The sequence below is a fragment of the Zalophus californianus genome, chromosome 2 (assembly GCF_009762305.2).
Source record: "Zalophus californianus isolate mZalCal1 chromosome 2, mZalCal1.pri.v2, whole genome shotgun sequence".
Taxonomy (NCBI): Eukaryota; Metazoa; Chordata; class Mammalia; order Carnivora; family Otariidae; genus Zalophus; species Zalophus californianus.
In genome coordinates, this window is record NC_045596.1 from 174593696 (window position 1) to 174607199 (window position 13504).

The window sequence follows — 13504 nt, forward strand, 5'->3', positions numbered from 1 at the left end:
GGTTCTGGGATCGAGCCCCACATCGGGCTCCCTGCTCACTGGGAAGCCTGCTTCTCCCTCTCCCGCTCCCCCTGCTTGTGTTCTCTCTTTCGCTATGTCTCTCTCTGTCAAATAAATAAATAAAATCTTTAGCCTCACGCTCCTGGGAAAGAGAGAGGCCACCACTGCAGGAGGGTAGAGAAGAGCATGGCAACTCTGGGAGGGACTGCGCCCGCCCCATCTGAGCCTCGGAGCACTGCCAGACCAGGAGGACAGTTGTGAAGCCAGTGCACTTTTGATTCAATGGGGCTGAATGAGTCATGAGGTAGATGGTTAGTAATATTGTGCTTTGACATAAGATCCCAGGAGAAGGAGCAAGATGGCGGAGGAGTAGGAGACCTAAATCTCGTCTGGTCCCAGGAACTCAGCTAGATAGGTATGAAACCATTCTGAACACCTACGAACTCAACAGGAGATAGAAGAAAAGAAGAGCAGCAACTCTCTAAACCGAAAAGCGACCACTTTCTGGAAGGTCTCTTCTGATTTGTTTAGTGTATATTTTTCTGGGGTCGCATTTTGTTCTCTCATTCATCTGTTCTCCTCTGGACAAAATGACAAGATGGAAAACTCACCTCAAAAAAAAGAACAAGAGGCAGTACCGACTCCCAGGGACCTAATCAATATAGACATTAGTAAGATGTCAGAACTAGAGTTCAGAATGACGATTATAAAGATACTAGTTGAGCTTGAAAAAAGCATGGAAGATACTAGAGAAACCCTTTCTGGAGAACTAAAAGAACTAAAATCTAACCAAGTCAAAAATCAAAAAGGCTATTAATGAGTTGCAATAAAAAATGGAGGCTCTAACTGCTAGGATAAATGAGGCAGAAGAGAGAATCAATGATACCGTAAACCAAATGATAGAGAATAAAGAAGCTGAGAAAAAGATAAACGACTACTGGATCATGAGGGCAGAATTCGAGAGATAAGTGATACCGTAAGAGGAAGCAACATTAGAATAATTGGGATCTCCGAAGAAGAAGAGAGAGAGGGGAGGAAGGTATATTGGAGCAAATTATAGCAGAGAACTTCCCTAATGTGGAGAAGGAAACAGGCATCAAAATCCAGGAGGCACAGAGAACCCCCTTCAAAATCAATAAAAATAGGTCAACAACCCAACATCTAATAGTAAAACTTACAAGTCTCAGAGACAAAGAGAAAATCCTGAAAGCAGCTCAGGAGAAGAGATCTGTAACCTACAATGGTAGAAACATTAGATTGGCAACAGACCTATCCCCAGAGACCTGGCAAGCCAGGAAGGACTGACATGATAGATTCAGAGCACTAAACGAGAAAAATATGCAGCCAAGAATACTAGATCCAGCTAGACTGTCATTGAAAATAGAGGGAGAGATAAAAAGCTTCCAGGACAAACAAAAACTAAGGGAATTTGCAAACACAAAACCAGCCCTACAAGAAATATTGAAAGGGGTCCTCTAAGCAAAGAGAGAGCCTAAAAGTAACATAGACCAGAAAGGAACACAGACAATATACAGTAAGAGTCACCTTACAGTCAATACAATGGCACAAAATTCATATCTTTCAATAGCCACCCTGAATGTAAATGGACTAAATGGCCCAATCAAAAGACACAGGGTATCAGATTGGATAAAAAAAACAAGACCCATCGATATGCTATCTGCAAGAGACTCATTTTAGACCCAAAGACACCCCCACATTGAAAGTGAGGGGGTGGAAAACCATTTACCATGCTAATGGACACCAAAAGAAAGTTGGGGTGGCAATCCTTATATCAGACAAATTAGATTTTAAACCAAAGACTATAAAAAGAGATGAGGAAGGACACTATATCCTACTTAAAGGGTCTGTCCAACAAGAAGATCTAACAAGGGCGCCTGGGTGGCTCAGCTGGTTGGGCGACTGCCTTCGGCTCAGGTCATGATCCTGGAGTCCCAGCATCGAGTCCTGCATCAGGCTCCCTGCTCGGCGGGGAGTCTGCTTCTCCCTCTGACCTTCCCCCCTCTCATTCTATCTCTCAAATAAATAAATAAAATCTTTAAAAAAAAAAAAAAGATCTAACAATTGCAAATATCTATGCCCCTAACATGGGAGCAGCCAATTATATAAGCCAATTAATAACAAAAGCAAAGAAACACACTGACAACAATACAATAATAGTCGGGGACTTTAACACCCCCCTGACTGAAATGGACAGATCATCTAAGTAAAAGGTCAAAAAGGAAATAAAGACTTTAAATGACACACTGGACCAAATGAACTTCACAGATATATTCAGAACATTTCACCCCAAAGCAACAGAATACACATTCTTCTCTAGTGCCCATGGAACATTCTCCAGAACAGATCACATCCTAGGCCACAAATCAGGTCTCAACAGGTACCAAAAGACTGGGATCATTCCCTGAATATTTTCAGACCACAATGCTTTGAAACTGGAACTCAATCACAAGAGGAAAGTCGAAAGAACTCAAATACATGGAGGCTAAAGAGCATCCTACTAAAGAATGAATGGGTCAACCAGGAAATTAAAGAAGAATTTAAAAAATTGATGGAAACCAATGAAAATGAAAACACAAATGTTCAAAATCTTTGGGATGCAGCAAAGGCGGTCCTAAGAGGAAAGTATATAGCAGTACAAGCCTTTCTCAAGAAACAAGAAAGGTCTCAAATACACAACCTAAGCCTACACCTAAAGGAGCTGGAGAAAAAACAGCAAAAAGCCTAAACCTAGCAGGAGAAGAGAAATAATAAAGATCAGAGCAGAAATCAATGAAATAGAAACCAAAAGAACGGTAGAACAGATCAATGAAACTAGGAGCTGGTTCTTTGAAAGAATTAACAAGATTGATAAACCCCTGGCCAGACTTATCAAAAAGAAAAATGACCCAAATCAACAAAATCATGAATGAAAGAGGAGAGATCACAACCAACACCAAAGAAATACAAACAATTATAAGAATATATTATGAGCAACTCTATGCCAGCAAATTACATAACCTGGAAGAAATGGATGCATTCCTAGAGATGTATCAACTACCAAAACTGAACCAGGAAGAAACAGAACACCTGAACAGACCTATAACCACTAAGGAAATTGAAGCAGTCATCAAAAATCTCCCAACAAACAAAAGCCCAGGGCCAGATGGCTTCCCAGGGGAATTCTATCAAACATTTAAAGAAGAATTAATACCTATTCTTCTGAAACTGTTAGAAATGGAAGGAAAACTTCCAAACTCGTTTTATGAGGCCACCATTACCTTGATCCCAAAACCAAAGACCCCATCAAAAAGGAGAATTACAGACCAATATCCTTGATGAGCATGGATGCAAAAATTCTCACCAAAATACTAGCCAATAGGATCCAACAGTACATTAAAAGGATTATTCACCATGACCAAGTGGGATTTATCCCTGGGCTGCAAGGTTGGTTCAACATCTGCAAATCAATCAATGTGATACAATACATTAATAAAAGAAAAAACAAGAACCATATGATCCTCTCAATAGATGCAGAAAAAGCATTTGACAAAGTACAGCATCCTTTCTTGACTAAAACTCCTCAGAGTGTAGGGATAAAGGGTACATACCTCAATATCATAAAAGCCATCTATGAAAAACCCATAGCAAATATCATTCTCAATGGGGAAAAACTGAAAGCTTTCCCCCTAAGGTCAGCAACATGGCAGGGATGTCCACTATCACCACTGCTATTCAACATAGTATTAGAAGTCTTAGCCACAGCAATCAGACAACAAAAAGAAATCAAAGGCATCCAAATCTGCAAAGAAGTCAAACTCTCACTCTTTGCAGATGATATGATATTTTATGTGGAAAACCCAAAAGACTCCACCCCAAAACTGCTAGAACTCATACAGGAATTCAGTAAAGTGGCAGGATATAAAATCAACGCACAGAAATCGGTTGCATTTCTACACACCAACAACAAGACAGAAGAAAGAGAAATTAAGGAGTCGATCCCATTTACAATTGTACCCAAAATCGTAAGATACCTAGGAATATATCTAACCAAAGAGGCAAAGAATCTGTACTCAGAAAACTATAAAATACTCATGAAAGAAACTGAGGAAGACACAAAGAAATGGAACAACGTTCCATGTTCATGGATTGGAAGAAGAAATATTGTAAAGATATCAATGCTACCTAGAGCAATCTACACATTTAATGCAATCCCTACCAAAATACCATCAACTTTTTTAAAAGAAATGGAACAAATAATCCTAAAATTTGTATGGAACCAGAAAAGACCCTGAATAGCCAGAGGAATGTTGAAAAAGAAAAGCAAAGCTGGTGGCATCACAATTCTGGACTTCAAGCTCTATTACAAAGCTGTCATCATCAAAACACTATGGTACTGGCTCAAAAACAGACACATAGATCAATGGAACAGAATAGAGAGCCCAGAAATGGACCCTCAACTCTATGGTCAACTAATCTTCGACAAAGCAGGAAAGATATCCTGTGGAAAAAAGACAGTCTCTTCAATAAATGGTGTGGGAAAATTGGACAGCCACATGCAGTAGAATGAAACTGGACCATTTCCTTACACCACACACAAAAATAGACTCAAAATGGATGAAAGACCTAAATGTGAGACAGGAGTCCATCAAAATCCTAAAGGAGAACACAGGCAGCAACCTCTTCAACCTCACATCGCCAAAGGCAAGGGAAGCAAGGGCAAAAATGAACTATTGGGACTTCATCAAGATAAAAACATCGGGGAGGGTATGTGCTATGGTGAGCACTGTGAATTGTATGAGACTGTTGAATCACACACAGACCTGTGCCTCTGAAACAAGTAATACATTATACGTTTAAAAAAAAGAAGAAGAAGATAGCAGGAAGAAAAAATGAAAGGGGGGAAATCAGAGGGGGAGACGAACCATGAGAGACTATGGACTATGAGAAACAAACTGAGGATTCTAAGGGGAGAAGGGTGGGGAGATAGGTTAGCCTGGTGATGGGTATTAAAGAGGGCACATACTGAACAGAGCACTGGGTGTTATATGCAAACAATGAATCATGGAACAGTACGTCAAAAACTAATGATGTAATGTATGGTGATTAACATAACATAATAAAGTAAAATTTAAAAATAAATAAATAATCTTTAAAAAATAAATAAAATCTTTAAAAAAACAACTATGAATAAAGCTAGGCCATTTTGCTATATTTGAAAGTGAATAAGCAACATAATTTTAAGGTTTTTAAAAATGTATTTGATTCCATTTTCTTCCAGCTTTATTGGGATATAATTGACATATAACACTGTGTAGGTTTAAGATGCATAATCTGATAATTTGATATCCATATACACTGTGAAATCATTACCACAATAAAGTTACTTACCACATCCATTACTTCCCATGGTTACCATTTGTAAGTGTGTATGTGTGTGCGTGTGTGTGTGGTGAGAACTTTAAAAATCTAATTTTCATCACATGATACTGGGTTTGTTTTTTTTTTTAAGATTTTAAGTAATCTCTACACCCAACATGGGGCTCAGAATCCACAACCCCGAGATCAAGAGTCACATGCTTTATTGATTGAGCCAGCCAGGTACCTCTTTATGATACTGTTTTTAGATGACATCACCTTATTCTACAGACATGATGTTCAAAATATCATTATAAACTCTCAGGTGAATTAAGTATTTTATCAAATAATTTATTCACATCCTCATCCCAGAATGAAAAGAATTCAAGACCTTAAAAAAGCAAATAAAATACAAAAGAACATGAAGCTAAAAATCAGGACTAAAAGTAAGAATAAATGGTCACAGTCTAAAAATGCAAATCTGCATCTGAATATGGTTAGATTTGGTTAAGAATAATACGAAAAATTTTTTTTTCTAAAATTATGAAATAGAAAATACTAAGATTCTAAGCATCAGTCAATTCAAGACATTAAGAACTAGGGAGGTGAGCTGGGGAGGTGAGCTCCACTTTTAGGCCCACACCGAAGTATAAATCAACTTCAGAAAAACAGGAGAGTGAACACCTAGAATTCTGTACATGTATGCATTCAGTAGGCACTCAATAAATATTCAATGGCAAGTAATCAATTCCAAGAGCACCAGACTATTCTATATAGTTGAGGAAATGTATTTTCATCATCTTGGGAAGGTGTGTGAGAACTTTTGATGCAAATGTGAAGCTTCTGAATTATTTATTTTAATAGCAAAGAAGGAGTACATTGAGGCCAGCTGTCAGATACAGCAGAACCCCTGATGCTGCTAGGGTGACAGCATTAATATTAATTTATTAACTTTCATAATGTGGATAAAACTTTTTGACATCCTGCCACAGAAAGGGATAATATAGTGGCACATACGTACATATACCTTTCTAGATATTAGGTATAATTAGTGATCACTGTGAGGTTTTTAAAGCCATATTTCAAAGCATTGATGTTTCACTGAAGCTGAATGTGGGTAGCAAAAGCATATGCATCCAACAAAGTCTCCCATCACAACATAACAGATAAAGTTTGCAATCTCTCATATCTGCAGATGTTTCTACCTAAATGAGTAATTAATAATAAATCGAGAAGAAATCTTTGATTAGTTAATGGCTCAAACATCAATTAAGATTCAGTAAGCAACAGCCAATAAATTTTATCTGATAATTTTCAAACTCCTGAGATAATAGAATAAAACTATAAACATTTAAGAATTTAGGTAACTCTATTCTAAGCAGTTGTGATAGCTGTCCCTATCTTTGGAAAGAGGAAGAAGAAGAATAAATGCTTTCAGGCAAGTATGCGTTACAGCATGACAGTGCATATGAACCATACTTGAGGTAGGTTGTTTGAACAATGTTGGTTTGAGGATGGTTAACAACTACAGAGCTGGACAGAAAGGAAATGGAAGACCTACTGAGCAGAAAACGCAAAGCAGAAGTTAAGTTCATCTCTTAATTTGTGAGGAGGCCTAGTCCACAGGCTTGCAGTAACAGACTTTGGATAGGATGTTGACAGTGTGAAGCTGTTGATTTAAACCTTCCAACATGGTCTGAATTTAATGCTTCCTAAATATTCTGCATGACACCCACTAAACTAGGATTCCAATCACGTCAGAATGGAATTATTACATGATTCCAATCGTTACAGGAATCTCAGCTGGAGCACTTCACAGTGACTTCACTGATACCTTTCTTTCTTCAGTCTTTCTTCAAATCAATCCTGCTTAGGGCTGCTAATCTAATGTTTCTATAATACTATGTTCTTGCTCAAAAACACAGAGAAATCTCTCATACTGGTTTTCAAATGCTATTCTGTGGAGCTCTGAGGATTACAGGATACCCCCAGGGACTGTCTTGGGAGACTGGAAGTCTCTTGGATCTCTTTCTTTCTCACGTCAACTTCAACAAGAATTACTCTACTTCGATTTATTTTACCTATTAGATAAAAATGAATTAAAAAATTAAATGAAAATTTAAATAAAAATTCTAAGCCTAAAGTAGTCTAGAAAAACTACAAGTACATCACATCAATCCCAGGATGCCTCTTTGCAAGTTTTAAGGCCCTCCTCCATAACCTGGCCAACCAACCCATTCAGCTTTTTTCCTGGGAGTCTCTAACAGTTCCTCCCCGCCTTTTCACCTATACTTTGTACCAATACTACTCCATACTTCCTTTCTCTCCAACCATTCCAAACTATTCCCAATTTCCTAAACCCAGTATGCATTCTCATACCACTGTGTCTTTGCACGTGCTAGTCCCTTTTCCTGAATTCCATAACCAATCCCTTTTCCCTCATCACCTACTGGCCTCACATACTTGACAAAGTTCCATTTACTTGTTCAGACTCTACACTCAAATTGCTTCTTCCTGGATGGATCATCACCATAATAGAAGCTACCTTAAGAGTGAGCATTCCTTCCTCTATGTACCTAAGCACTATGTGCAGCCTGCTATTTGTACTCATCTGCAATAGTTTGCTCACATATCTGTCATCCACATTACACATTAATTCCCTTTATGAGAGAAACTTCTTTATACTCAACACAAACAAGGTAGTCGATAAAGATATGGCAAATAAATATCAGAGAAATATCTGTTTCCATGGGGAATAGAGAGCAATGATGATGGATCTTCACACCTGAATTTCGTCTCTCATGAAACTATGATGAACCTCTCTCCTTGATTTAACATCCAACCCTGCATGGTATGTTCCACAAGCTAACTTCAGTTTCTCAAGTTCAGCTGTAACTTGTTCTGTCATTTTTCTGGAAGGACAATAGATGATAGTTGGACCTTCAAATTCCCAGGTGGAACTAAAAACAAACAAAAACACACACACACAAAAACAAAAGAACAAACATATAAGTATACAGGCTTCAGTTTGAGTTTTCAAAACCAGTTTGAGTTTTATCTTATTTAATTTCCCCTTTCTTTTTAAAATTTTAATTTTAATTTACTTTTTTAAATTTTAATTAATTTTCCTTTTACTAAAACACTAAAAAAAGAAAGTATATAGGAAACAATGATATATTTAACTACATAAAAATGTGGAAAGTCAAATGTGGAAATAAATTATATTAAATCCCAAACACCGTGGACTCATCTTTTGTTCAAATTAAAGTTAAAACAGGAGACAAGTTTATTTAAGCAAAAGCCCTGATAAAAACAAGCTACTGGAAATGCAATTTCCATACTTTTAGAAATGCAAAGGACTAGATGAAGAATTAGTCTTCATTTACATTAGAAAGATAAGTGAATATTTACATAGGAGAATAGTCTTATTCTTTTTCATGATCAAAAAATTGAGTTTCTATGTATGTTTACTAAAAAAGCAGTAACTTTTCGGTACTATTAAAGATCATTTTTATAGTTTAAAGAAGTATTTACTAGTAATCTTGAGACTATTATAGAAAACATCTGTTTGAAAGTCTGTTTTAGAAACCTGTGCTTATTAAAAATGCAAGGATGGTTTCCATAGAACATTTATTTAATTCCTCAATATATTCATTTACATAAATACATTCATTTATGTTGACTTAATTAATATTAAAAAATGTATTATTTTATATTTTGGAAAAACTTTCATTTTTAATGCATATATTCTGATACAATTTCAACTTTAGGAATTTATTTTACAAATATACTTTCACATCTGCCAGAAGACACATATACACAAATATTCACAACAGAATTATAATAGTGAAAAATAAATTTTCATCATTATGTACATTCATACTACGAAATACTAAGCAAACAAAAAATTATTGTATCTAAAACCTTTAAGAAGGACTATGGCAAAAGTCACTGAAAACTTAAACAGAGGGGAAAAAATAGGCAGTAATTTGACTCCACAAGTTTTACTGAATAATCTACTCAAAGCAATTTTTTATAGTGACCAAATTGGCTTCATAACAAAATGTCCCGGCAGATCAATTAAAGAAGTGAGAAAAAATACAAAGTATTTTTAATACACAAAAACCATCATTTATTTTTTTAAGATTTATTTATTTGAGAGAGAGAGAAAAAGAGAGGGAGCATGAGTGGGGGGGAGGGGCAGAAGGAGAGAAGCTCAAGCAGACTCCCTGCTGAGCCTGGAGGCTGACAGAAGGCTGGACCACACAACCCATGAGAACATGACTCGAGCCAAAACCAAGAGTCAGAGCTTAAACCGGCTAAGCCACCCAGGCGCCCCTCACAAAACTATCATTTTAAAAACATTTCTCAAAGAAGAAAAATTTGTTCACCAAAATGTGAATATCCTACATATTAGGGCCCTAATTTTTTTAAAAATCACATTATACAGAAAGATAGCAAAAACGCTTTTTCTTAATAATGATAAAAGTTTCAATTTATTGAAGATATAAAAATCCTAAATGTGTATGTACCAATTAACAGAACTTTAACACATGAAACAAAAATTGACAGAACTAAAGGGAAAAATAGATTTATCTATAATAATTGGAGATTTTAATATATATCTTAGCAAAGACGCTTTAAATCAAAGGAAAATATTGTCTAAAACATGGATATACTCTGTAACTACTTCTGTATAAAGTTAACAACAAAAACTGGAAGTGCGTATCTGCACAGTAGTCAGAGAAAAGAAGCTCAGTGCCCAAACATCAACAGTGATAAATGAGGAACAGAACCAGAAGATCTAAGTACTCTTCAATTGACATGCATCTGTAGTGTTCAAATTGATACTAAGACTGTGTATCAATTTTTACATTAAAAAAAAGTAGAAAATACACAAATGTTTGAACTTAGCAGAAAAATCAAAGGAGTAAAAATCTCTATTACAAAAGGATTCATTACTTCACCGAGTGGTTTACTAAACACTGTTATTTCCTCACAACAATTTCCTGAAGGGAAAGAAATCTATCTTCATCTAACTACTAAATTAGATGGGTGATAGAGGCCTGTCTTTTCAATTTCAATGTATCGTGAATATAGAAAACAAATTTGGTTAGAATTTAACATGTTAGGTCAATGAATAGAAAAAAATGGCAGAATTAAATAAAGGGAAGAAATAGAAATAAAAGGCAACACTCTGAAGTCTTAATTACCCTCCATCTAATTATCACTCATTAAGAGGAAAATTTCTATTTGCCTAAGATCTACAGGAAGCATCTGACTCGCACTGGTTGGCTGCTACCATAACTCTTCTTGGAGGATTGAAAAATGGATGCAAAATCTTTCTTGCTTTGCCTTCAGAAAAACCATTGTCACATAAATATAAAAATCTCAGATGGTCTCGGATGTTACGCTAAGGAGTCTGGCTGCTAGTCCACAGGAAAGAGAGAGGCACCAGAGAGGAATGCCAAGACTCAGGGATGTGCTTTCGGATGATGAATCTGAAAATTGTGTCTAGAATGCAAGGAGCACTGAGGAGGAGGGAGGTCTGTTAAGGGAGATGGTAACAGTCTAGGCCAAGAGACCTCCACTAGCAGAATTAACATGAAAGAGGGTGAGAAGAAAACACTTACAAAAGAGAGCATAAAAGGACATACAGTCAGAAAGATAAAATGTCACAATGTCACACACACACACAGAAAGGTAAATAGTTTCAGAAAGGAGGTTATTAGGGGAAGGCCAGAGATTAAAATAATATGGAATGAAAAGGATCAAAGATTAGGGGAGTACATAATGATGTCACTGTTAAAAGACTCTAGTATAGAATAAAAACAGCCTTCTTCAAGAGAATGAGAGTCAGCCAGGCACCCCCATTACTTTCTTGTTTTAATCTCAATATAGTACAATCACACCAATAGCAAATCCTACACTTAAATTCATCCTAAAGGACCCAAAGAGTCCTTCAGGAAAATACTACTGATGTTATTTAAACTCTATTTGCCTAGACTTGTTTTGTGTTTGTGCTGGTAAGTCAAACATTATTTTCATGTATTCTGACTTAAAAACACATTTCATAACATGAAAGTTATAAGCTTTTCACCAAGGGGAGAGATCAGGGAAATAAGGCAAAGGAAAGCTTCTTAGCATACATATAAAATGCCTCCAAACAAAAGAAACAGGAAAAAGTACTAGTGACAGCTTCTTCTTCAGGAAAATGAAAATAGTATGTAGTTTACTGAGCAGTTATAAGAATTACTAGATAATTATATAAAGCACCTAGGATAGTCCTTGGCACATAACAAGGGCTCAAAAATGTTTCTTATTAAGATGACCTTTAAAATTCCCTAATACTCAATTAGTCATATATTTAGTGAACTAAAGAGAATTCAGATAAAAGACTCAGTCATTTCTGTTGTTTATTTGTCAATTATTAAGAGTGTAGGGGCGCCTGGCTGGCTCAGCAGGTAGAGCACTAGACTCTTGATCTCAGGATTGTGAGTTCAAGCCCCACATTGGGCATAAAGCTTACTTAAAAAAAAAAAAAAAGGGTGTATGTCCTGTTCAAGCAAGATATGAAGTACAAAAATACCTGAACTATTTTCTGCCTTCAGAATTAAGCTATTTTCTCAGTCGCTCTCTTGATTATATAATACCACACTTGAACCAAAGCTAAGTAGAATGTGAAATATGTTAAATATACATTCGAAATAGTAAGTAAATACATACATACACACATAAATACATAAATAAAACAAGTTTTTAAAAAGAAGGAAATAGTTAACCAAAATTTATCAGCCATGGCATCCTCACCTTGTCTTTTGGACAAGAAATTGGACAAGATCCTGACGAATGTTTCCTGTTTTTCGCCCAACTTCTAAATACAAGTTTGGTCGATCAAAACCAGTACAGGTAATCTGAGGATTCTTCAGGTTTAAGCAGCGTGCAATGTCTTCCTGGATTGAAGAACTTGCAGTAGCAGTGAGTGCAACAATTGGAACCTGAATGAAATAAAATTGATTTTTAAAAAAGGAGAGTGCTCATTAATTCCCAACATTTCTACTGCCTTCTTAGAAACAGAATGGATGACAATTACAAGAGGAACAGTGTTAAAAATGCAACTTTAAAAGTACTCTTTTTCAAAGAAGAAGAAAACTTCCTACTTCCGTTTCTCAGCCTTTGGAGTACCTTTTTTTTTTAGGGAGAAGGAGAGAGAGAACTTCAAGCAGGTTCCTCGCCCAGCGTAGATCCAAGGCAGGGCTCCATCTTGAGACCCTAAGATCATGGCCTGAGCCGAAATCAAGAGTCGGACGCTTAACCAACTGAGCCACCCAAGCACCCCGGAATACATTTACTTTTTAAAAATCAGAAAGAGTTTAAATAAAACACTAAATCCATAAGATTTCTAAATACAATCTACCTACTTAATAGCTACCTAACTCTCCATTTACTATTTTTTAAACATTTATTATATTAATAATAGTGCTGATATAAATGAGGGATATGTTATGCCTTATTTTTTATTAATCTATAATTCACAAATTATAAACCCTTTCATTCACTGAAAATCTAACAATACAAAGCAGTAAGTCTTTTTTTATCTTCTATACTAAAGATATTGGTTTATGGCTTCTCAGATCTAGAAGCAAAGCTATTAATGACCTGGATAACCTCTCTCTAGTTTACTAAGTTAAATCATGGCATACTATATATAAGAATGCATTACACAAAACATCCATTATTAATTGATTCCTTGAGCAACCAAGTCATGTTCTATTTTCAGTCTAGCAAAGACTTCTTAACTGGATTAGCAGCCAAAACAGGAGACACGGCAGCTACTAGGAAAAACATGAATATGTAACCTTTCAGAAATTCTAGACTAGATAATGACATACCTCCCATGAAACTCGATTCATTATTTTTGCTCCTCTTATCACAGGGAGTTATAATAAATTATGCTATTATCTTATATTCAGAAAAAAGGGACTAAGTCTTCAAGTTGTTCCTAAATCATTAGCTGTTCTATATTCAAGAATATAACTTTCTTAAAATACTTTTTGTGGTCTATTACAAATAAAGTAAATGACATCCTCATAAAATACCTCTTCAGATGCCCTGCACCTATCTCACAAATCAGTTTAAGCAATTATCT

At 36.0% G+C, this 13504-nt stretch overlaps 1 protein-coding gene across 7 annotated transcripts in view; it reads right to left on the reverse strand.

Annotated features, from left to right (window-relative positions):
- WRN (WRN RecQ like helicase) overlaps positions 1 to 13504 on the reverse strand; it is a 147912-nt gene that overhangs the window by 53669 nt on the left and 80739 nt on the right. For all 7 annotated transcript variants that reach the window (XM_027598934.2, XM_027598933.2, XM_027598932.2 and 4 more), the window contains 2 exons: positions 12166 to 12353; positions 8141 to 8315 (listed from right to left, as the gene is read on the reverse strand). In XM_027598934.2, the coding sequence (XP_027454735.1) occupies positions 8141 to 8315; positions 12166 to 12353 (363 nt within the window). The remainder of the gene's footprint in view (positions 1 to 8140; positions 8316 to 12165; positions 12354 to 13504) is intronic.